The sequence below is a fragment of the Alligator mississippiensis genome, chromosome 15, assembly GCF_030867095.1.
Source record: "Alligator mississippiensis isolate rAllMis1 chromosome 15, rAllMis1, whole genome shotgun sequence".
NCBI classification, from domain to species: Eukaryota; Metazoa; Chordata; order Crocodylia; family Alligatoridae; genus Alligator; species Alligator mississippiensis.
Genome location: NC_081838.1, coordinates 2,040,406 through 2,064,032, shown reverse-complemented (window position 1 = coordinate 2,064,032; position 23,627 = coordinate 2,040,406). Strand labels below are relative to the sequence as shown.

The 23,627-nt window shown below is 52.0% G+C and overlaps 1 protein-coding gene across 2 annotated transcripts in view; it reads right to left on the bottom strand.

Annotated features, from left to right (window-relative positions):
• ACTN4 (actinin alpha 4) overlaps positions 1 to 23,627 on the bottom strand; it is a 70,400-nt gene that overhangs the window by 6,000 nt on the left and 40,773 nt on the right. Inside the window, exons 3-18 of one of the 2 annotated variants that reach the window (XM_059718833.1) lie at positions 23,117 to 23,236; positions 19,980 to 20,066; positions 19,048 to 19,135; positions 18,570 to 18,648; positions 18,011 to 18,092; positions 16,196 to 16,281; positions 11,388 to 11,480; positions 10,919 to 11,149; positions 9,719 to 9,866; positions 6,999 to 7,149; positions 5,367 to 5,475; positions 5,088 to 5,228; positions 4,421 to 4,603; positions 3,386 to 3,520; positions 811 to 990; positions 302 to 448 (exon numbers count right to left, since the gene is read on the bottom strand). In XM_059718833.1, coding sequence (XP_059574816.1) covers positions 302 to 448; positions 811 to 990; positions 3,386 to 3,520; positions 4,421 to 4,603; positions 5,088 to 5,228; positions 5,367 to 5,475; positions 6,999 to 7,149; positions 9,719 to 9,866; positions 10,919 to 11,149; positions 11,388 to 11,480; positions 16,196 to 16,281; positions 18,011 to 18,092; positions 18,570 to 18,648; positions 19,048 to 19,135; positions 19,980 to 20,066; positions 23,117 to 23,236 — 2,060 coding nt within the window. Of the gene's footprint in view, positions 1 to 301; positions 449 to 810; positions 991 to 3,385; positions 3,521 to 4,420; positions 4,604 to 5,087; positions 5,229 to 5,366; positions 5,476 to 6,998; positions 7,150 to 9,718; positions 9,867 to 10,918; positions 11,150 to 11,387; positions 11,481 to 16,195; positions 16,282 to 17,108; positions 17,195 to 18,010; positions 18,093 to 18,569; positions 18,649 to 19,047; positions 19,136 to 19,979; positions 20,067 to 23,116; positions 23,237 to 23,627 lie in introns of both variants that reach the window. The other variant, XM_059718832.1, reaches the window with a different exon arrangement.

Here is a 23,627-nt window from a genome sequence, read left to right as displayed (position 1 = left end):
GACAGCCTCCCAAGAAAGCTGCCAGGAGAGGAGCTCCATCTCACTGCACAGCTGGGATCTGCCCTGCGCTTGGGAACACTTAAGGCTTTTCCCTCAGGGTTACCCCGAGGTCTGCAGATTCACCTTGGGGAAGCGGCAACAGTCAGAATGCGCATGTGTGGGGTGGGGACGATTTGACCCAAATTCCCCAGGGAAAGGAGACCCAGGCTGTGTAAGTAAGATAACCCTGATCTACGCATCTGTCACCAGCACCAATGCCCCTGCACCCTCAGGGCTCGAGCCCCGCTGTGGACCCGGTTACCTTATCGAAGTGGTTGAAGGAAGCCCGGAACTCCTGCATCTGCTCCTGGCTGATCCCTTTGGCGTCACGGGTGAGAATCTGGTTCTCCACCTCATTGATCGTTCGGGCAATGGTGGTGAGGAGCTGCTCCCAGCCAACACGGATATGCTGGAGACCCCGGGAGAGAGGCAGTCAGAGGAGTAAGCACCATGAGACTCCGCTAAATAAATCTCAGAGGACTTGGGTGTGGTGGCCACTTAGAGAAGCCCCTGGGCTTCTAGCCACCTAACATGGCCAAGGATTGAAGCCACTTCAGCACTGGGCTCAAGGTCAAAAGAAAGGGACCTCATGAGCTCAAGCAACCTGTGTCAGATTAAGGCAGGAATGGGCTTCAATGCTGGTGCCTTTCAAGCAAAACCAGACCTCCTTAGGAATAAGGACGTGGTACCAAGGCATGGCTGTGGCCACCCAAACTGAACTCGGGTGCCCTGGCTATCGGGTCAGCCCCAAAGGGGCTGCAAGGAACCTACCTCCATGGTGTAGTTGGTGTGCTTGTTGTCAAAGATCAGTGCCTCCTGGATAAGTTGGTGCTGTTGCTCCAGCAGGTCGATGTTGGGCTTGTAGTCGACAATGCTCTGCTCGTACTGCTTGAGGTGGTTCAGCTGGTCCTCCAGCGTCCCATTCATCTCAATGGAGATGCGCCCAATCTCCTGGGGGAAGAAGGCAACAGCATCAGCCAGTGAGGCCAGGGATGAGCAGTCCAAGAAGATACCGTGTGCAGGCAGGGAGGTCCAGTGGCCTCAGCCCCCTGTGCAGAGTGGCTGAGCCGTGCATGCTGAGCCTTGCTTGGAGGCTGTTACAGTCCCAGAACCAATGCAGGGTTTCACTGGTTCCGATCAAGCCTGTGAGAAGGGCCAGGCAGGATGAAGCCTCCTTCAAGTTAGTTACTAAGATTACTTCTGAAGGAGGGAGGACCAAGGAGGGAGGAAGGAAGGAAGGACAGAATAAGACGGGTTGGGAAGGACATCCTGCGGAAGGATCATTATGAGATTAAAATAGGGGGCTGGGGCACCTGACTTGTGAGGAGAGGCTAAGGCAACTGGGTTTATTTAGTCTAGACAAAATTGGGGGGCGGGGATTTGATATTAGCCTTCAATTCCCTGCAGGGTGGATGCAAAGAGGATGGAGCTGGACTGTTCTCAGCAGAGGCAGATGAGAGAACAAGAAGCAGTGGGCTCAAGTTGCAGCAAGGGAAGTTGACATTGGATACAAGGGAAACTCTCTCGCTAAGAGGGAGGTGAAGCACTGGAACAGGTTACCCAGAGAGGTGGAGGACTCTCCATCCCTGGAGTTCTTTTAAGACCCGGGTAGACAAAGCCTTGGCTGGGATGATGTAGTTGGGGCTGGTCCTGCTTTGAGCAGGGGCTTGGACCAGATGTGACCCCCTGAGGTCCCTTCCCACCCTCATGTGCTACAAATCTATGACATGGGAGCAGGGAGGATTAGCAGATGCTTGCTGAGCCCCAGTGCTGTTGAGGGCTCTACAGACACCTCAACACCCTGCTTTCTACCCCAGCCCAGCCCCAAGTTTTCCATTCCAGCAGGAGGCCGCAATCAGAGCGCCTGTTCTTCTCAGCACCTTGGACCCATGCTATGAAGCCTTCATTAGGCTGCCAGGTGCAGCTGGAGGAGCACTGCTTGCTTCCTGCACTGAGGCCCTCTAAGTCTGTACCTCACAGAGGACTGGCACATACTGCGCTCGGGAGCATTTGCCACGTTTCGCTTGAAGATCAAGCCACTTATAGAATAGATCCGCTCTCCCCATCTACCGAAAGCAACTCATCCGAGGTAGCAGTGAATTACTGACAATCTGGGGGCTTAACCAATGGACCATGCTACAGTGTGATCTATGGGGGAAAAAAAGCAATTACCTCATTCCCCCGTGATCCCTTGTGAATGGGCCTCTCTCAGATAAGCTCCCTGGTGTTCTCACTAATCCCCTTTTTCTGCCGGCCCTGCAAACTCACCCTGGCACCCGAAAGCAAAGGTGGTTCTTTCCCACTATCACCAACAGCAAAGAGTTTGTAGGCAAGCCGGTGGAGATGCAGGTAACAGGAAGAGTCAAAACAAAAACGGAGAGAAACCAGTTCCCACTTCTCCTACAGCATCCACCCTTCCAATGCCACAGGAACCTTGCGTATGCTCCTGCTGAGCACTGTGCACCAGTATGGGGCCAGAGCATGCATGTTAAGTTAGTGGATTCCAGCCTTACCAGTGTCATGAAGACCATTACCAGATGCCTTATGCCAACCCCAGCTGACTGCTTACCAGTCGTCTCAGGCATTTCCTGTCATCACCACCACCACCACCACAGGAATCCACTCCCCCAGGCACTGGCTGCAGGGTGCCATTTCCACGTTCCTCCCCTTCTCAGAGGAGGGCCCTGCAGAGCTGTGTTTCCAACACATAAGGCCCAATATACAAAATGAGGGTCATTCGGGACTATTCTGTCCAGGCACAACTGGGGCCTTTTAGCAGTAGGATCCCATAGGTCATGAGCATCACTCAAACTGTGATGGAAGTCAAGATGCGCTAAATGGGAGCTTAGGGGGAGGACCTGACTACACAGAGGAGTGTCCCTGAGCAGCACCTGTAGAGACACTTTTTCGAAGTCAGCATGCACCTGGGGACTTTTCCAGGAGGGCTATAACTCTGAAGGCAAACCCTACAATACTCTAGTATGGAAGCCTCCATGCCAAGATGTCCTCAAGCACAAGAGTCCTCCTCCCTACACACGATCAGGACAAAGCAGCACTACAGCGGACCAGCTGCAGTGGCCCAGGAGGGGTGAAGCTCTCTGTAGCAGGCGTAGAGGTCAGACAAGGCAGAGGGTTCGCTCTGCTGTAGGAACACAGGCCCTGCATGCAGATGTCTGACACTAGGTGGCACTTCCTCTCCGGGTTTGAGAGGCTGCAAGCAGATGGTTGGGCTCTCAAGTCCAATACCAGGCACAGTGCAGAGAAGACAGCTAATTAAGCCCTGAGAGGTATGACTTAGCTCTGCACCCACCAGTCTGGGAGCAGCTCCCACACGCCAAGGCCTTACCTCCATTTTGGTCTGTATCCAGGGCCCCACGATGTTGGCCTGGCTGGCAAACTGACGACGCAGGTGCTCGTTGGACTGCTGCTTGCTCTGCTCATCCAGGAGGGCATGGTCTCTCTTGGGCACCAGCTGCTGAACCTGCAGAAACAAGGAGGTCCCCCCGTACACATGAGCGATCATGGACTGGGAAGGGAGTGGGGGAAGCAGCACCAGCCAGTCAGCCACCTGACCAGAGACACGTCCAGGCCTTTGTCACTATGGGAGGTCTGAATTTCATGCTCCAGGGAAGACTGACAGCATTTCGAGTGCGGGTGCCAACTGCGAGAGTTGCAGGGGATGAGGCAGGAGGCCCTACAGGGGCAGCCATCTAAGTAGGGGCACTGAGGTGATGAGGGACTTGGAGCTGGACAACAACTGGACTGCTCTGCAGGCCCCTCCACCTTTCTGCCCATGCTGCCATACAGATTGCGATCTACAGCACCAGTGTGAGCAGAACAGTAATGTTAGAAGGGCCGTGCACGTCAGTGGTCTTGAGGGTGCCGAGTTAATGGGATGCTGGCTCTGCCTCCCTTTCTCCAAGCCCAGCCAGCTTTGTGGCCCACAGCAGAGAGAGATCAAGAACGGCTTCTCTACAGCGACTTATCGCTGCTTCCAGATCAGCCATCACAGCTGACGGAACCGTGCCAGGCACCCTTGGCAGGACAAACAGACCCCCCCGCCCACCAAGTCTGAAGGGGCCATTTAGTCTTTAGAAATCCCAACAAGGGATGGATCAAGTTGTGGATAAGGTTTTAGCCTGATCCTATAGATAACCCACAGAACCCAGTTCCAGTAAGTTGCTTTTCCAGTGGAGTTATTCCAACTGTGACTCTGGACGTTTGAAACAAGCAGCCTTGGACAACTGAAACCTCTTGCAAGCAAAAATGATAAGGGCTTATTTGTGCAAGATAAGGATTTGAAATCCAAGCCCCGCTAAGGGGGGGGAGGGGGGCAGCGCTCTACTTTCAGGGTTCTGACCCCAGCACAGCAGATCCCTACCCTTTCCCATTTGGAGTTGATGATCTGCGGTGTGACAGACGTGTAGGGGTTGTTCCCAGACAGCTTGATGTTGTTGTAGTCCGCGATCCTCTGCGCCTCGCTCTGGATGCCCAGAATGGCTTCTCGCTCTTTGTCGGCATCAGGCAGGGTGGATTTGAACTGGTCGTGTGCTGCAATCAGCCCCTGGAAGAGACCGGAGCTCCCACCGTCAGCTGTCTGGCTAATTCGGGTCACAGCATTTTAGCAAACCCTCCTAGTCCTGCCTTGCATGCTGGGGTATTCTTAGACAAGGAAAGCAGGGGTTTCAAATACCCACCAGTCACCTGGAAGTTTAGGACCAAGCACTAAAGGCTTGGTAGGGGGAGGGGAAATCTTCACACCTCAGAAGTTTGTGGGCCTTTCTAACCTGAACCCCATCTCTGGATCTCAGGAACCCAAACCAATTTGAGCAGTATGAGAGCCCAGTAATGAAGCCCACTAGAAACGAGACACTGGAAGCTCTCCAATGAGCAGGGCTTGAGCAGACAGCACTGGCTCTGCAGAAAGACAGACAGACAGACTGACCAGCCCTTCAGGGCCTGGGGAGAAGGTTGTAGCAGAGAACAGCACCTTTCACTTCACCGGACCAATCTCTGCATGCTATCCCCAACAAGCCTTGGCCTCCTACCTCTATCTCCTCGATGGTGTGAACGATGAACATGTCCTGGAGATCTTCCATGGCGCTCTCCATCCAGTTGTTGAACGGTGCCGCCCTCTTGGCATATTCCAGGTGCAGCTGGTCAATGGTTTCCAGCTGTTTCTCTGTTTTCTGTGGGGGTGGAACACAGGGCAGGGCTATGTTAGGCACAGACAAGCTGATCACCCCAGCAGACGCCAGGGACATTATTTCCTCCGTGCTTCCTCTGGGATCCAGGGTAGAGTTAGCACGTGACAGAGCTTTGCTTACCTCAAGGGCCTCTCTTCTACTGTGGGTCAAGGAGCCCAGAACGTCCCACTGGTCACAGATCTTCTGGCACCGGGCATTCACACTGGGGGAGTCATAGTAATCCAGCTCGCTGGGGGTAGAGGGAAAGGCACAGATATTAAATTACATCAGGCCCAGCCAAGAACAGATCAGAGTTGAAGTGCAGCAATTTACAAGGAAAAAAATCCTCAGTGTTCAGAAGTCCACTCTGACTCATTCTTCCAGAGCCTTCTGGATGGCTTGGCTCAACTCAGCCCCTTGGTCAGTGCATTTCAGAGACTCTGTGCCTGAATGGAGCAGGGCTGGGGCAGTTTGAGCAAGGGGGGAGGGGAAGGAGGGAAGGATGGGGTGGTAGGGGTGTCATTTAGGAGCCCCTTTCCTTCCTCTTCTGAGGCAGGACTGCAGGACATGTGTCTTTAGCCTGGCCAGGTGGTGGCCTACAGCTCAGCCTGCCTCTTACTACTCCCTCTGGTCTGGAGCTCCCCACACTACCCTCAAAGAAACATGCAGACTGGCCTGTTCCAGGCCGGGACCACCCTGCCATCCACTAGGGTCTAAAAGGCAGCAAGTCACTGCATGTGCGAGCTGCGTTGGGCACAGAGATGAAAGCCACACAGGTAGGGCAGGGATACCAGCAAAGCCATTTGCAAGGAGCTCAACTTTTAAGAGCCCCCCTGAGACTAACTGCAGAGCCCAGATGAAAGGGAAGGAGTCGCCACTTCAGGGCACGCGCTCATTTTGATCAGCAGCTCATCACAGACCAGGCCCTGGTAGCTCGTTCATGGAACCCGGCGTGTGCTGGGAGAGCTCCTGCACCAGGATGCTGAGCGGCCTCCGCTGCTCCCCCTGCCTCCTCCCTGGACTCCCGCATTGGGGTGTGTTTTCCATGAAGTCATGCTCCAAACCACATGTCCCTGTTCCCAGGTTCTCTACCGCTCGAGCCGCTGGAATAAGGGCTCCATTCATGGCTTCGCCCGGCCTGTGGCTCTCAGTGTACTAATTGTGTGCAAGTTTATCTGACTGGAAGGAAAAAAAAAAAGGCCGCGGCTCCCTGGAATCTCTTACAATAACTGTATTCTAACAGCGCAGAAAGAGGGAGGGGGAGAGAAGGCGGAACAATAGGGGCACTGTGTGTATTTTGGGGAGAAAACAACCCTATTAGGAACCCATTCAAACAGAGGTGATCCCAACAGCCCGGGGCAAGAGCCAGGTTCTCCGGGAGAGATCTTCAGTGACAAGACCTGTAAAAGCTTATTTTGCCTCTGCCAAAAGTATCGCACAGTGCGTCTTTGTGCAGGAGGCATGCCATAGGAGAGCCACCCGAGACAGCTCGGAGACCTGGGGAGCAGCTTGTTCACCACACCAAGACTCACGGGCACGTTACCACCTGAGCTACGTCAGGTCGCACTTAGGCTCTGCCGACGGAGCCATGAGTCACACAGACCTTTGGGGTCCGACAAACAGAACCAACTGCTCTGCATGGAAAAACCCCTCACGGAGCACGCTCTGCAAGAGCAAGGGCTGGCCCAGGCCCTGAATCCATCCCGAGAGGTGGCTGCATTTCACAGGAACCGAGGAGCAGCGAAGCACAAAGCACTGGAGAGCCTGACTCACTTGAGCTCCTGGGCAATGGCAGCGATCTGCTCCACACGGTCCTGGTGAGCTGCCAGGTCGCTCTCAAAGGCCTCGTGCTTCCTGATCAGAGCTTTGATGTCAGACAGGGTGGCAGTCTCATAGTCCTTCTGCTTCAGCATGGCCTCTTTGCCTGAGGGAGAGAGGAGCAGAAGCCATCAGACACTTGGTGGGCACAAGAGAGTGAAAGAAGGGGGCCGCTCTGATGTGCCCCACTCCACTGTGCACACCCCAAATCACAGTTTCCTTACAGGGCATCTGGGAAGGGCTCAGGCGATTCCCTGGGCAGGGGAACCCCCCAGCAGCAGGGAAGAGAAAGTTCCACAAAGAACAGAGTTTTTTTTGAGTTTTTTTTTAAACACATCCATCCCTCTGGCACATCCTGGAGCCAAGAGCCAGCCCGCCAAGGAAGGCAAGCTTCCCTTCGCCGACTCATCTGGCACCGCTTTTAAGGGGGCCGTGTTCGCTGGTGACCGAGCACACAATCGGCATTTGTGCGTTCATCTACAAGCTATTTGAGCTGGGAGCTCAAGGCCGGTCGGGTGAAAATGCTGCTTTTCGGTTCCCGTCAGCTGTTGCCCAAGATGTTCTGCTTGGAAAGCGCTGCCAGCAGCCAGCCTGGGCCCTCTGGCACCAGCCAGGGGCTGGGTCTTGCAGAAGACTCCCCAGCTTGGCTGAGCTGTGGGGAAGTGGCTGCACAGAGCTGCTACCTAGCTTCCAGGGAAGCAGCTATGGGTGTCAAGCAGGGCCTTGAGGCCTGGGTTCTGTTCTCAGTTCTGCCACTGATGTGCTGGTAACCTCAACCATGCCACTGGCTTCCCTGTGCTGGCTGATCTAGAGACCACAACCTCAGGGAAGAGATTCCTGCATGCAGCACGCAGGGCCTTGACTTTAGTCAGAGCTTCCAGGCAGGAGCTTTTCTACTGAGCTGTATGTGCTGCTTCTCATCTGATCCCTGGAAGAGGGGAGTACGCCTTTGAAGCCCTACCTGCTTTCAGGTCCTGGAGAGGTGTGCGGGAGAAGGGACACCCCAGGGCCCGATCCAAGCAACCCAACCTTGGGACTCAAGGGACACAGGAGGCCAGAAGGAGAACCACCACCGCAGCACTCCACTCCCCGCCGAATCCCTACAGCCTCCTGCAGGACTTCAGACAGTCAGCTGACCCATGTACAGCCAGACTTCGAGCTCAAGGGCAGGTAGCACTAACTGCTTTCAGGGGTCCCTTAAACACACCCCTAGCACCATGACCAGCTGGTAGGAGGGGGCAGGCAGGCAGGCTAGGACCCTCTGCTCTTAACACCACTGCAGGTAGCAACAGGAACACACAAGTAGCCATGGCAGGCCATAATAGAAGTCACCACCCCCAACAGAAGCTCTGACAGCCAAAGGGACAAGCCAGTTCCTCTATAGGAGTGTCAAAGGTGCCGCCTGCAGACAGGCTGACCATGTGCCTCAGAGTTGACCTACGTGCTGCTGGCGGAGACATGGTGTCTGAATGGGCCTGGTCTGGCCTAGGGGCCTAATGACTTTGACACCTGCTCTATCAAAACAGAGCAGGAAGACAGCAGCTCTTGTGCAGGCAGACACGCAGTCAGCGCGGCAGTCAGACTGCCACCCCCCAAGCAGGGCAGCGCGAGCACCTCCCGACTGGCACCTGCCTCTCCACGCAGCAGCAGACGCCTGGTCGCCCAAACGGGCCCCAGCACCAGACGGTCCTTTCCACAGATGAGCATGACTGCATTTTTAAAGCAAGCAAAAACCAAACCCTGTAAATACTGCTTCAGACACTGTCCCTGGATCACTTCAAACCCCTTCTTCCCATTAACGACCCGGGTGGCACTCTCCCACCCCGAAGGGATGAGAACAGCATTCCTTCCAGTACAGAGAAGGGATTACCGTATTTTCTATGGAATAAGATGCAGCTGCCATGCTGGAAAGCTCAGAGGATTAGCAGTCATGTCTAGCCATCTGGCTTGAGGGGGGAAACATGACTTCAGCAAGCCACAACCCCGCTACCCAACCACAGAGCTTCTGAGGAAGAGGAAGCTGGCTAACCAGAGAGCGCTCGCTTACAGGACAGCCTACAGAGCCGGTCCAAAAGCCTCAGCTGCAACTAGAGCTTCCACATCAAGTGTGAGCTTTACCCTTTTTCAGCTGCAAACACCTGCAGAAAGCTGCAGAGCCGTCAAACATAGCAGTGCCTCTCAAGTCCATGCCCTGCTGATTTTAAATCCAAGGTGAAACATCTGGATTGCTCCCTGGTACTGCGAGGACAGGACAGGTGTTTGCCTAGTCCAAGGCAAGGCTTTGAGCAGAGGCTTTGCCTGTCTAGTTTCCCTTTCTTCTCCCATGTGCGCACCAGAGCCCAGAGAAACAGCACAGCTGCAGAACAGTGCAAGTTAGGAAGGCAGAGGAGGATTATAGCTAATGTTCAGAGTCCATGCCCCCTCTAGCACTACTAGAAAGCAAAGCATCCAACAGCCCTGGGGAATGAAGTGCCAGGAGACCTGTCCGAGTGGCTTTACAGAGCTCCAGGCGAGATCTCACAGCACCCGCTCCATCACTTAGACCATGCCATCACCTCCACAAGGAGCAGAAGCAATTATTTAGAGATCTTCGGCCTTGATCAAAGGGTGCCCCAGCTGTCCCTGGGCACAGTTAGCAAGCCTGGCTATCGTTCTGACCCCAGGGAAGTAGCTACCTTCAGTCCAGGACTCATGGATAGAAGCTTTCTGTCTGAACTTCTCGGCCAAGTGGTCCAGGCGCTCTAGCCTCCTGATCTCATTCAGCAGCCACTCTTCATAGCCTTTCTCTGCTTGCTCCAAGTGCTGCCACCCGTTGTTGATGTCCTGTAGGTTAAGCAGAGGAAATGCGGCATTTGGGACAAGTGATGAGCTGCATCATGTTGTCAGCAAGACTATGGAGCCCACGAGAAATCCCAGCACAGCCCCTACTTCCAGGACAACTAAGTCAGTTAGCCTGACAACTCACCCCCAATCCGGATATGGCCACCCTTGCTCCTTAGACATTTCCAAATTCAGTCTCCACACATGTGTAGAGAAATCAGGCTGGATAGGATCACATGGTCGCTTAGTCCACCCTGTGTCCCAAGGTGCAATGATTACATGCACACCCACAAAAGAGGGCTACCGTGCACTGGCAAAGGCCGGGAGCACTGCTTTGAAAGCCATGCCTCAAAGCACCAGCTGTCAGAGACATGCCCAGTTGCTTAGGACTCCACTCTGTCCTCTTACATCCTTGCTGGCCTACAAGGGATTTGGTGGAAGAGGCAAGGCTTGAATGGCAGCCCTTGCTCAGGTTTCCCTAAGGAGCACAGGCCCTGCCTCCCCAGCACTTGCTCCAGCATGGGTGGGGAAATGGTACAGCAAAGGACCACCCACAAGGCACTTGGCACACCTGGCTACAGCACCACCCAAAGGGAAGGCTTCCAGTTATTAATAAGTAGCAGATTTTTATCAACTCTCAGCCTACTCCTGTCTTAGCTCTGCTAGATTCGGTGCGACGCACTAAGCAGGATGAGAAGGCCCCCTCTGCTTGGGTCTCAAGCACCCTCGTCTCACACTCTGCATTTTCAACCCACCCCCACAGCCGTGGTTAGTGACAGAACAAGGAGCAATGGGCTCCAGTTGCAGCAAGGGAGGCTTAGGTTGGATATTAAGAAAAACTCTCTCGCTAGGAGGGTGGTGAACGACTGGACCAGGTTACCTGCAGAGGTGGTGGAATCTCCATCCTTGGAGGTTTTTAAGGTCCGGCTCAACAAAGCCCTGGCTGGGATGATCTAGCTGGGGCTGGTCCTGCTTGGAGCAGGGCGCTGGACTAGGTGACCTCCTGAGGTCCTTCCCACCCTCATTGTCTATGATTCTATAATGCAGCTACTCACCGAAACCATCTTCCCCTCGGAGGGCATGAAGGCAGGCCTGTTGCTCAGCCTGAGCTTGGTCTGCAAGGTATTGAAGTTGATCTCCAGCTGACACTTCTCCTGCACTTTGGGAGGCTTGTGGACACGCCTGTAGTCACGGAAATCTTCCAGCTTCTGTTGCATCTCCTGTATGGTTTTCTGGGGAACACGGTCCTCCAGCCAGGGGATAGTGCGCTTAATCCATTCCAGCAGCTACAGGGTGGGAAGAGGAGATGAGTGAAGTAGAAAGCAGGGAACAGCAGCAGAAATACACATCTTAGCTGATCCTTGAAGGATGGACTGCAGTTGAGAGAGACCTAGCAAGCCATCCCTCCCCTGGTCTTGCAAAGCACATGTGCCACTCTGCAGTAAGTCCCCAGATCCCCACAGATTCTACTTCCCCCAGCTTCCCGGCCACGCAGGACAGCGATGAGAAGACAGTGGGACTTACATCCGAAGCCAGTTTCTCATAGTCCTCCATCAGGTGCTCATTCTCTTGATTCACAGCAAGCACTTTGCAAATCCGGTTAGCCGCAGTCTCGGCCTGCGAAGGAGCACAAGGGGGGAAAAGAGTGATTTACACCCACTGGCCATGAAGCATCGGAGACAAAGAACAAAATGCCACAACTTGTATGACCCCCACATGGCAAACAAAAGGAAAGAGCCACGCGTGAAGCTAGACCAGGCCCCTCAGAGCAACTTCCTACAGGCTTTATGGAAGATCTACCTGCACGTTTTATCGGGTAAGGGATTTTTCCCTTCCAAACTCCACGGACAGGGAGACCTGCTTATCGCAGATACTGCAGGACCTCACGGTCCCATTGGCACTACCTGTGGTAGTAGGTCTAGGCAGAAATCAGTGTTACCAATGTGCCTCTACCACCTGCGTTGCCCAGGGCTGTTCTGCTAAGACAAGGTCTCTTAATGAACCAGACATGTAGCTTGCAAGCATCTGGGGCACTCTCAGAGGGGCAGATCCCAGAGGATTGGTGCTACTGCAGCTAAATAAGCCAGGCTCCCAGCATGGCATAAGCAGGTATGATCTGCAGGACCATACAGGCTGGAGTCTCTCCAAGGTAGGGAGAGGCTTGAAGTCCCTTATGTTAACATGTGAGCATTACATGTTTTGCCCTGGGTGCTAGGTACACCCACATCTCGGGAGCAGGAAACTGGAGCAGAGGGCAGGAACAACCCCAAAGTAACTGAGCCCCGGCAACAGCAGGAAAAAGAGACTCCGATCTGCTGGCTACTAGCCCCTGTGCTGGTCTCTCCCTGGCCTCTTTCTGCTGAAAGCCTCAGTATCTAGTGGCATGCACACACTCACACAGACACATGCACACGCGTGTCTTGTGACAGCCCTGCATGTGGTGCTCAGTCACGAGCAAGGGCAGGTGGGCCGCTGCGCCCACACAATGGCCATGGGACATTCCTGTCCTGCTCGAAGGAGCACTGCAAGACTGGACTCGAGCAGGGGGGTTTTGCACAAGGGTTTGTCAGGTTCATGGTCTGGTGCCAGGACCCTTCTGCCACATGCTTTGCTCCTTACTCCGCTCCCCTGGACTACTGCAGAGCTAACTCCTGAGCTACCTGAACGGGCACTGCTGGGGTGATGTCCTGCAGCTGCACCGTGGATCAGCTGGCACTGATGCTACGTGCACCCATGTGCTTCACTTGCTTGAAACAAGCCCTCATCCCTAGAGCAAAGCCCCAGGCAGACATCAGTGCAGCACACAGGAGTCCTTCCTTCTCCTCAGCATGGAAGGGGGCAGAGGGGGAAGCGTGAAATTGCTCCATACATGTTCGGGGGGGGGGGGGAGAACACGTGAAAGCAAAGAAGTCAAGAGGATCAAGTACCTTGCAGGCAGCACAGAAAGAGTCCAAGAGGAGGAGTTGAGAGCCAGACATCAACAGAAAGAGTGAAGAGGGTCTATAGGAGGATGGGGAGAGGAAAACAGAGCTGGGGAAACGAGTTGCTAATAGGAGACACTAGACATCAGGAGTCTGATTCCCTTCAAAACGTAAGCGGCAGCGATCCGGATTCTCCACTGCCTCTGCATCCCGCTGGGCACCACTGACACACGCCAGACATGCCCTCAAAGCAGCGCACACCAGTTGCCACCTCCAACCCCAGCCTGGAAACAAAGTGCGACACACACAAGCGCACGGGAACACACCAGCTACAAGAGGCTAATAAATACCAGCTGATGCAGAGAACATGCCAGCTGCGCTCCGAAGGATTGCGACCAGACAAAGAACAATGAAAAGAAAAAAAAAAAAAAGGATTGGCCAGGCCAGGATTTCACACAACACCCACCCAGGGAGCGCCTGTGAGAAGCACACACTAACGCACTCAAACTCAGGCCTCCACAGAACAAAATCACAGGCCAGATGGAATATGTATCAAGTGTGCATGTTCTAAAAATGTTGGCTAACAAACAAGGCGAATGCTTCCAGCCTAGGCAGGATTTACACTTTAGTAGGCAATAAATGAATCCCAATCTTTAGTAAACACTGCTACCGCTGAAGGGGACCTTGTACCAACATCAAATTAGACAACAACGCATGCAAAGTGTCGTGCCAGCATCTTAAATGCGTTTGGGGGTGAAGTCACTGTACCGATTAGGTACAGCTATGCCATTTTGCCTTCAGCGTTTGCTGTGGCGCTGCAGAAACGACTCTGCACAACTCACAGGCACTCTGATTCAGACGGCTGACCCTCACGTGAAATAGCTGGCAGTCCTTATACCAGCTCTTTCCTAGAATATTTGGCAGCTGAGACCAACTTAACGTCTGTCCCATGTACAGGCAGCTGAATTCCCACCAAGGAAGCCACTTTTGCCTCTTTGCTCCAATAACACCCAAGGGAGTTAAGTTTCGGGCATCTTGCATTTGCAACCCGCTGCTTCCAGTTCGCTCTCTGCCCTGTTGGACTGGTGCTGCCTGGATTTGTTCACACTGTACAGGAGGGGCAAGGAGAAACAGGCAGAGCAAAGGAGCACTGGGCCCTCCACCTGGACCTGAGCCTTGGGCTTGCTTCAACAGTGGTTCAAGAGAAAACCAGTTCTCTTGCAATGGGTTCCTCTTACCATAGTACCCACAGGGAAAGAGGGCCTGATGGCACTTGCCCCTGTTCAAGGTTAATTCCAGATTGAGCTTCAAAAATTTGACGTGCTATGTAAAAGTAGGACACAAATCCCACCCCATCCCCACCACTGGGCTATGAGGTATCCAAGTGCTTCAGTTGTCCCGCTAAGCCTTCAAATTAGCACTGGAACAGCATTCAAAACAAAATCAGCCACAGAGCTGCATCTTGTACATCTAAGCTGCAGCTGCTCACACATAGACACTTAAAAAGAGAACTCTACTGAGCTGGCGTTTGGGCTCTAAATGCAGAGGAGAGAGGCGAGCGTTTGGTGTGGTAAGGAAAGGAAGGAAGGGAAAAGCCACACGCCGTTCTGAAGCTGAAGAATCGAAAAAGCAGCACGGAAACACCCTCCCCCCCACCCGCAATAATCTAGTTTCAGATTTCAGCGGGCAGAATCCCAACAACATGGCACTCACCATGGTTATGCTCTCAGCAGCGGTGCTGCATAGAGAAGCAGGCGTACAAGTGATCTTGCCATCCCGGAAGATCCCAGCAAGGCAGAGCAAAGGGAAGGGAGACCAGGCACTGGCTCCTGCGCCCTTCGCTCTGGGGGCAAGCATGTGACCTGCATCTTCACAAGTGGCTTCAGAGTGCCCGAGTTGGCTGGCCTCTGCCCCTGGCCTCCACCAAAAATCTGACTTGGATGCTTGAGGATAGTTTTACCCTCCCCTGCTTCTAGCAGGCAGGGTTGCGTGGGAGAAAAAGTCATCAAGCTGTAGTACCCACCCCCAAGGAGGATGTTCTCCCCCAGTCTAGACTGGCCACTGACAGCTATACTGGTTCTGGAGAACGTCTGCTCTTTTCCCCTCCAGTCAGCAGTCTCAACACAGCAAGACCGAACATGACCGTAGCCAAACCCCTGGCAGGTTTTCTTTCAAAGAGCTGCCTGTTCAGGTCTGCTCATGGGAGACACCGAGTGTTTAATCATTTTTAGGTTTAACTCTATAAAATATATATATACACACACTAATATACACTATACTATATATATATATATATATATAAGTAAATAAAATTTCACCAGGGTTTACATGCCCAGCAACAGACACTCTCCACTGCTAATTTTTAATTCAGTAACATGGGGTCGAGTGAAATAAAATGGAGAGAGACATCTGTTGAACAGAAAAGTCTTGGGATGGCTTCATTTGGAATTGTTTTTCTTCCTGTGCTGTCATCCCTGATGGACAAGGCATGCTCACAGCTCCAATAATGTTTCTGGCTAGGGCTGTACATGCCTACCAGAAAAGTCCAAAAGGAGGGACAGAAGACACACGGGGCAAACCCAAATTTAAGCTGCGGTCAGCCAGACCTTTCAAACCATTCCCTTGCTGTTATCCCACCCGAGGAACAGCCAACAGCACTGCCACTTGCAGAACAATCAGATTCACTTCTGCCTCGGCCTTGTCAGTGGAGGTATCCACCTCATCGCTGCAGATATCCGAGGGCCCTGCTGCCTCCATAAATGCTCATTTCAGCCAACAATTCAGGCATCCTCTTCCCTCAGCACAGCTACAAGGGGCTGTGTAGGCATTTAATTATGCCTCCGGCCCAGACACCTGATTGCGGGCTTTTAATTTCCATTTGGCTAACAGCTTGAGTTTGGACACCTTCCTATGCAGTGTGCCAGCCCGCCTCTGATGAGCTACGGCAAGGTCTTGTAACTGGATCACGAGGACATCTTGCCATAATGAAAGCCAACAGCACCAGCTTACTCTCATCTACATCCAGGAGACGGTACTGGGAAGGTGCTGCATCTAGCACTGGCTGTCAAAATGCAGCGAAAAGGTAGATTAAAAAAAAAGGGTTATCCCCTTTTCCCTCACCATAATACTCACCACTCTGCCTTCTCAAGAAGACAGGGGACTGACTGGCACCACCTACAAGTAATTTTTTCTTTTCGTTGGCAGCTATAATTTTGGGGTTTTTTTTGCTCCTCTTCTGCTCTGAGTGGCCAGAGGTCATTCCAGCCCCATTTCCCCCCACCGCGCTTCTCAAGAGCCCTTCACACCAGTGTAAGAAGCACCCATGAGTTGCTTAAGGTACAAGGTTAGTAGCAGTTACACCAGACAAGACATCTACAGCAGCAGCACGCAACTCCACCCGCCAAAGCTCACCTTTTGAGCCCCCGAGAAAGCGTGGTAGAAGCAGGAAACGTATGTCATGATGGCCTTCTCATCGGGCCTGAGAGTGCCTACAATATCTGCGCAGAGAGAGAAAGGGAGGAGACAGCGTGAAGGGAGCAGGGCAGAAACCTCCTGGCCCCTCAGGCATGCAGCAGAGGGGAACAAGCACTTGCTTTGGACTGGAATCCAAACCTAAGCTAGAGCATCTCAGCTTAGCGAGTCAATTTGTTGCTTCAAGCCTTTCCTGTTTAGGGGTTCAGGGTATTTTGGCCCTTGCAGACCTCTGCCATCCCCAGAAAGATAGCCTTACTTCAGTTTCAGCTGCTACAAGGTCTTCTTTAGAGCTGCTGGCTACCAGATTTGGTGCTCAGCTTCAGAAAGTTCACTGGGAAGTTGCTTGCTTCTACTACTACTACTACACGACTTCCCCCACAAACAGGGTCCAGTCACGCATGTTTTAAAAATGATTTTTCCAGGTCACTCAAATTGTTGGTTATAGAATCATAGAAAATGAGGCTGGGAAGGGAGTCGCATCTAATCCAACCCCCTGCTCCAAGCAGGACCAGACCCAACTCCATCATCCCAGCCAAGGCTTGGTCTATCTAGTCAGGTCTTCAAAACCTCCAAGTATGGAGACTACATCACCTCTCTGGGGAGCCTGTTCCAGTGCTTCACCACCCTCTTCGTGAGAAAGTTTTTCCTAATATCTAACCTCAACTTCCCTTGCTGCAACTTAGGGCTACAACCACAGAAGCTGGAGAGCTCTATAAGCACGTGTGTGCTAGCTGAGGCCTGGTTTCCAGTCAGCAAGAGAAACCATTGTCATCTGCAAGAGAAGTTGGGTAAGTGTGGTATGCTGCAGTTGGAAGTGTTACAGCAAGATGGACACAGCTGCCTCTGGTACCTTCTGCGCGCCAGAAAAGGCATGATAGAAGCTTGACACATAGGTCATGATGGCCTTCTCGTCAGGGCGAGCTGTGTTGACGATGTCTGCAAGCGAACAACAAGTGTTAAAAAATCAACCGAGGGGAGAATCCCAGTCGCACTGAGTCAGACTTGCTCACCAACAGGCACCGCTAGTGTCAGACCAAGAAACAAGCTCTTCGCCCTTCTGGAGTCCTGCGGGTGAGAATTTCTCAACAAAAAAAAAATTAGCAAACGCTAAAACACCTAAGCGGGAGGAAGAGGGTGTTAGAACCATCCTGGCTGAACAAACAGAAGTTAGTCGACCACGACCGAGTATGAGCCACTTGCAGCTGATGAGTGCATCGTGGGTGAGGCAGATGCTAGGGCTTCTGCTATTATTTTTTTTTAAGGAAAAAGTGCTAGATTTAGTGAGGAAACCACCACCACCCAGAACAGGATTGACTGCACCAATCTACAGTTCCTTGACTCCATCCTCAAACTGCTCGGTGCATAATTAGGCCACACTCAAAAAATGTTCATAGCTAAAGGCACATCAATCCCTAGTGGAAATGAATGAGACTTGGGAAAGACCGGCACGGTAAAGCAACTGGTTCAAGGTGGGATATGCTGACTACTAGAGTGAGAGGAGAGTATGGCTTGACAGGGTATAGTCCTGATGCACTGGATGACAAAACAGCTGATCAGAAATTGACTTCAAGCACCAAGCTGCTGGGAAATAAAAGTGTTTTCACGGTACTGTGCACTTACAAAGGTCTCCTATAACCAACTAATCAGCTTGCAAAATTGCCTTTCCAATACAAGCCAACTCATTTAAAGGGTGAGATACTAGAGTCATTGGTCAGATTTGTTTTGATGAACTGGCTGAGGCTGCACGCTTACCCTCTGCATCCAGCATCTTGGGAATGTCCAGGTACTTCTCGGCCACTTCAAAGGCATTGTTGAGATTTGTGACAGGGTCATCCTAGAAACAGGAGAGATGTAAAGCTCACTTGGACACGTTATAAACTTCACACGTGTTATGACCTTCATCCCCTAAAAACCCAATGGCAAAGCTGCCCAGGGACCATGCCATGAGGCAGGCATGAATGACAAATGAAGCCTAATTTCCTCCAGCTTGGATACAAAGGTTCCTTCACCACCGACACCTGCCAGCTGAATTTCACCTGCTGAGCTCCAAGTCCCATTTAATGAACACAGCAGAGTTTAATGTTTAAAAAGGGCTTTGTAGCATCTTTTTAAATCCTGTTTTCTAGCATGGAGTTTATGTTCTGATAAGGCAGCTAGTTAGTGTCTTTGATAAGTTTGAAAGGTGTTGGTTTGTGTCTGGGGAACAGCGGGAGAGGCAGGATGAAGGGGGGGGGTATATGCTACTCTCAGGGTGGCACAAAAAACACAGTAGTTCATATTTGGAGACAGCACTGCTATCACAGGTATGTACCTTCCTGAGCTTGTCGTACTCGATGAGCTCTGGTCTGTGCCTGTGGATCAGGGCGTTGAAAGCAAGACCATCCTTCCAGCTGTAAGAGAGACCCAAAAAGTGTTAGACTGCTTCAGTGATACGCTGCCTTCACTGAAGGGGTAGCGGATCCAAGTGGTCTGCGTCTCTCTTAGATTTGGCCCTCAGGCTTTCCTTGACCAGGCAACCCAGATAAGGGGCAGTGGCACAAGCCTTTCAGATGTAAGTGCAGCAAAACATGCGTGAGTTATTCTTTTCTCTTCCAGCCAAGCAGCAGTAAGAGCCTTGCTGGCCTAAATGGCAGGCCCATTGAACAATTTATCTGGAGGCCAGAGAGACAAAGCAAATGGGCCATTTCCTGCCATTCTTGCCCTTCCTTCCAGCCAGCAGGAGCAGTTCGGTGTAAAGGATCAGGCATGAGCCGAGGCACTGACTACAGGGTTGTCCGCCCCGCAGTTACCTGATGTGGAAATTCTGGACGTTGACATTCTTGTAGGGTGCAGTCTTCCTCTGACACCACAGCAACAAGCCTTCCTTGGCGGAGGTCTCTGCAAGAGTCACAGCAAATCGAGTCAATCCTCCATGGCCACATGTTTAAAACCAAGAACGTAACAGACGAGTGGAACCAACTGATCCAGTGAAATACTGAACCCTGCCCTCACAGCAAGGGCAGAGCTTGGGCTGCACTTTGTGCTAGGGTCTGGGCCATAAGCCTCCGTGACAACTCTGGCAAAAAGCACAGCAAGGCAAAGGCTGAGAGTCCCATTTAGCGTAATCCCGGGGCATGAACTTCCCATGCTGATCTCCACCATGGAGGCTGAGCCAGGACAGCTGCAAGCAGCGCAGTGACAAAGCCTGACTTCCTTCTGACAGCACTGGCTGACTGGAAGGACTCCCACACAGGGCCGTTTCTGACCCACCAACTGATCCTATCCAGCCTGCCAGCCACCCCCAGGAGCCTGAGGAGGAAGGGCTGTGCCCCACCCTATGCCACTGCCACAGCCTGGGCCATGCAGCGTGCAGACTCTTTCATACTCCCCTTCCCCCCGGCTTCCTCTTGACACTGCTGCTGCACAGTCCTGGCACCACAGCCGCTGGAAGCCAGGCCCACGTGACACGGGGCATAACGCAATGCAGCAAGCAGCCATCCCGCCCACCCGCTGCAGTGAGCCACTGCTGCACTGCTAGGAGACGAGTCTGTGCCAGCTGCTGGGGAAGGAAAGGGCCCAGCCAGGGCAGGTGGATGCCTGGCTGCCGGCAGCCAGGGTACCAGGACTGCACAGCACCAACAGGAAACTGGATGGGGGAAGAAGCTGTGGATAGAAACAGGAAAAAGAAGTGGTGGATAGGGAAGGACAGAAGGCAGTAACAGTCTCCTAGTTGAGCTCTTACCTTCCACAGAAATATCCTGAATAGCAAACCGAAGGATAATCGTCCAGATCATTCCCAGCGTCATCTTTGCGTTGCCGTCTACAATCTCTGAAAAGAGCAGAAAAAGAATTTGGCCGTTAAACACCCCGTGCATGGAAGAAAGAAAGCCTCCTTTTCCCCAGTGCAGCCACAGCGAACAAAGCTCTCAGGCCCAACTAAACTAAACTGGATACTTTTAAGAGGCACTAAAAAGCCACTAAAAGGCTTGGTATTGTTCAGGGACTCAACTGGAGGGCAAGTGCTGACTGCACTGTAAGCATCTCTAGAGACATTATTGCTTTGGGCTTAGAAACATTCAGTTCTGATGTATCCTCAACTAGTCCAGCATTTTGGCTTCTCTTCAATCCAGGAGAGCGCACAAAACATCAGCAAACTCCCTATGCCAGAAGAAGGGTGTTTGTGCCCGAAAGCTTGCAAAGGACATTTTTTCCAATGATTTAGTTGGTCTAATATGACATATCACATCTACCCAAAGAACCTTGTCTGCCTTAACCAGTCCATGTTTTCCTCACTAGACGACAGCACTTCACTACAGGACACTTGGAAGCTGGGCCTCCCCCCCCCCACCCCCCAATCTGAGTTCACACCCAATGACTCAAGATCTCTGAAGGACAAGTATGAAGCAGCAAGGAAGAGGTGCCCTATTTCCTTTCAGGTGCGGCACAGAGCAAAGCCAGGGGGAATCAGACCAGGGATCAGAAGGTCACTATTGCTCAAGGTTGCTGGAATCCAGGTCTGGTGGCTACGCAGGCTATTACACTCATGTCTCTGGGCAAACCTGGCACTCCTGAAGCAAAGCATGGCACTGCAGAGCTCAATGTGAGCTGGTATTGCCTGATTTCAGTCGCAAGTCGTTCTTGCACACTGTATATGGAGTCTGCTCCACCGTGGTCATCATCCTCCAAGGAATCTCACCACACCTCCAACCCGCGCTGGACAGCTGAACTGGCAAGGAGCGGTTTCACCCAGTGCCATACAAATAAAGCAGTCATCCCTATTCAACTTGCAGTACTGATGCTGACCTGTTAGGAGGTGCATGCACCATCCCCCTAGAAGCAGCCCCTTAAAATCCACCTGCCTGCAAAAAAACCACACAAAACAGAACAAGATGACTGCATTTATTTCAGCTGTACTGGGTAAAAGGGAGCCGAAGCCTTGGCACGTGACGAGGACAGGGTACCTATGTCCTTAGCAAAACAGACAGCAGCTAAACACGGAATTTCCTGCGTCTCAAGTAGCTAAAAACTCCCTAAACAAATAAACCCTTGGACGCACAAAGGATGAAGTCAATCTATTCCTAGAGACAGCCAGCATCTGTAAGAGCTACGTGGATGACTGGCTGTGGCAGCTCAAGACCCCACGCCCTTGCACCCGATGTGGCACGAGTTGGAAGACGCGTGGGTTTCTGGACCGGTCAGACCTTCAAGGAAGGACCCCAGGCAGCAGACTAACTCCACGCTTGCAGGAACTGAGTTCAAGGCAGCCTAGCGCCAAGTGACACCGTGTCCGAGATAACAGGGAACCTGTGCTTTGCAAGTTCCAGAAGGTCTCAAGTCTCATGAGCAATGAGTCCAAAGATGATAACTGTGGCAGACTCTACGAAGCCACTGCCATCAGACCCATAGGCCATCTCAGTGCAGAGTCCTGACACCGCCAGCACCAGAGGCTACCGAGGAAGAGTCAGCTGATCCTCTGCTACTTAGCAGCTTGACATGCTTTCTTATCTATTTTGCAATTCAACCGAAAAACATAAGCAATGCTGCTCTGGGCTGTCTGACCAGAGTGTTCTTCCATCGATGGGACCAAATACATGCAGCTGGAAGAGGCCAAGGCAGAAGTCAGTCCAGCTGCAAAAAGCCACACGACTAGAGAAAACAGCTTAGATCCCGATGCGATAACAGGAATTCTGTTTTTCTGAGCCATAACAACTTCACTGCCAGCACGTCCGCTTGGCAAAAAACTCAGTGGCATCCCGAACACGGAGACTTGGACGAAGGCAAAGAAGAGGGCTTTGATTTCTTTGGACACGTCCTTTGATCCAATTATTAACGGCAATTAGTTGAACAGCAGCAGGCACCCAACATGCTGGCCGTGCCTTGGGCCATTATACACAATCACAAAATTATGGATTTATTTCTCGGTTCCCAAAAATGCTTTTCAAAGGCCCTCAAGCGTGTTTGGTTTCCCTTGGTTTTACTGAGCACTGCAAAAGAAGCCTGCATCTCCCTTCAAAGCCCTGTTTGGTTCGAGACCTTCAGAGAGAGTAGACTGCATTTCCACGTGCTGCCTAACCCAACATTTCTGATTCTGCTGAAGCTCATGTCATGCAACTGCTGCCATATTTAGCCACAAGTTTAAGATCCGTCCCTCCTGTCCCCATTAGCATTCAAACTCCAATGTCCCAGGAAGGATTTGGCTTGTTGGGGATTTCTAAGGCACCTAGTTTCAACCATGCCTTCTAGAGCATCACGTATGTGCAGCTAGGTATTTGTACTGAAAAATTAGCACTTCTTCCAACTGAAGCAGTTCTAACTCCAAGTAAGTAGTCTCCCCTGTCACCAACACGTGCTCCCACACTGATCACAAGGATAGACTTTTTGCTTTGGGGCTGGTTCTATATCAGCTAAAGCAAGACACAGGCAGGAGATGAGATGGACTCCACTGAGACAGCTCAATCCATGCCAGAAGTGACATTTACTGCACTCAGCTGGATAGCAAAATGACTACTGAATTTCTGGGATTCTCATACCACTGCCTCCCACCCAAAGAAGACGCGGTGAACAGAACATTTTATAGAACTGAACAAATTCCAAATTTCTCTCTACAAGTTCACACGATTGTAGCAGCTACAAAGTACAAGTTGAATGCAGTGTGAACATGTGTATCAACAAGTTTCTTCCCATTTACTTAGCCACAGACATTTAGGACCGTCCAAAGCATTTGCCTATTCCATCGTCACCCTAGTATAAACACAGAAATTAGGCAGAAGCAATTGGAAAAGAGAAAGCAATGCTTCAAAATGCATGGCGTCATCAGCGCAGCAACCCTAGGAGAAGTGCACCAAGCTGTAGGATACCCAGAAGGCCCAAGCAGCCTACCTTCAGCCCCTATGGAGACCAGCTTGACTCCTTTGCTAGCGATGAAGTCCAGAGCTTTGTTGACATTGTTGATTTTATGCACTCTCATCTTTCCCCGTTCTGGTTTAGGTAACCGCTCCCCTAGAAAGACACAAGAGTGTTAGATTCTCAGTAAACCTGAAGGTGGGAACTAAGAAGACTGCTGGAAAAACCAAGTAAACCTGTAGCAGGAAACAAGGCCTTCTCTTCGTGTCAGGGACAGGAGATGAGCCTGAGCTGTTGCACACGTTTTGAGCAATTTCTTAAAATGTGCATTATGAATATAGGTACTGGGGCAGGGGCCATTGTAGCTCTGTATTTGTGCAGCACTTGGCAGGATGTGGCCCTGACCTATACGCAGAGTCCTCAGCTGCTATGGTAATAGGAATGGTGAATAATTTCAGAAAGCAATCGAGTCCATCTACATCGCAATGGCATGGACTTGTATCGTGGTATCGAAACACACTAAGGAGAAATCAGAGCCTGCTGCGCT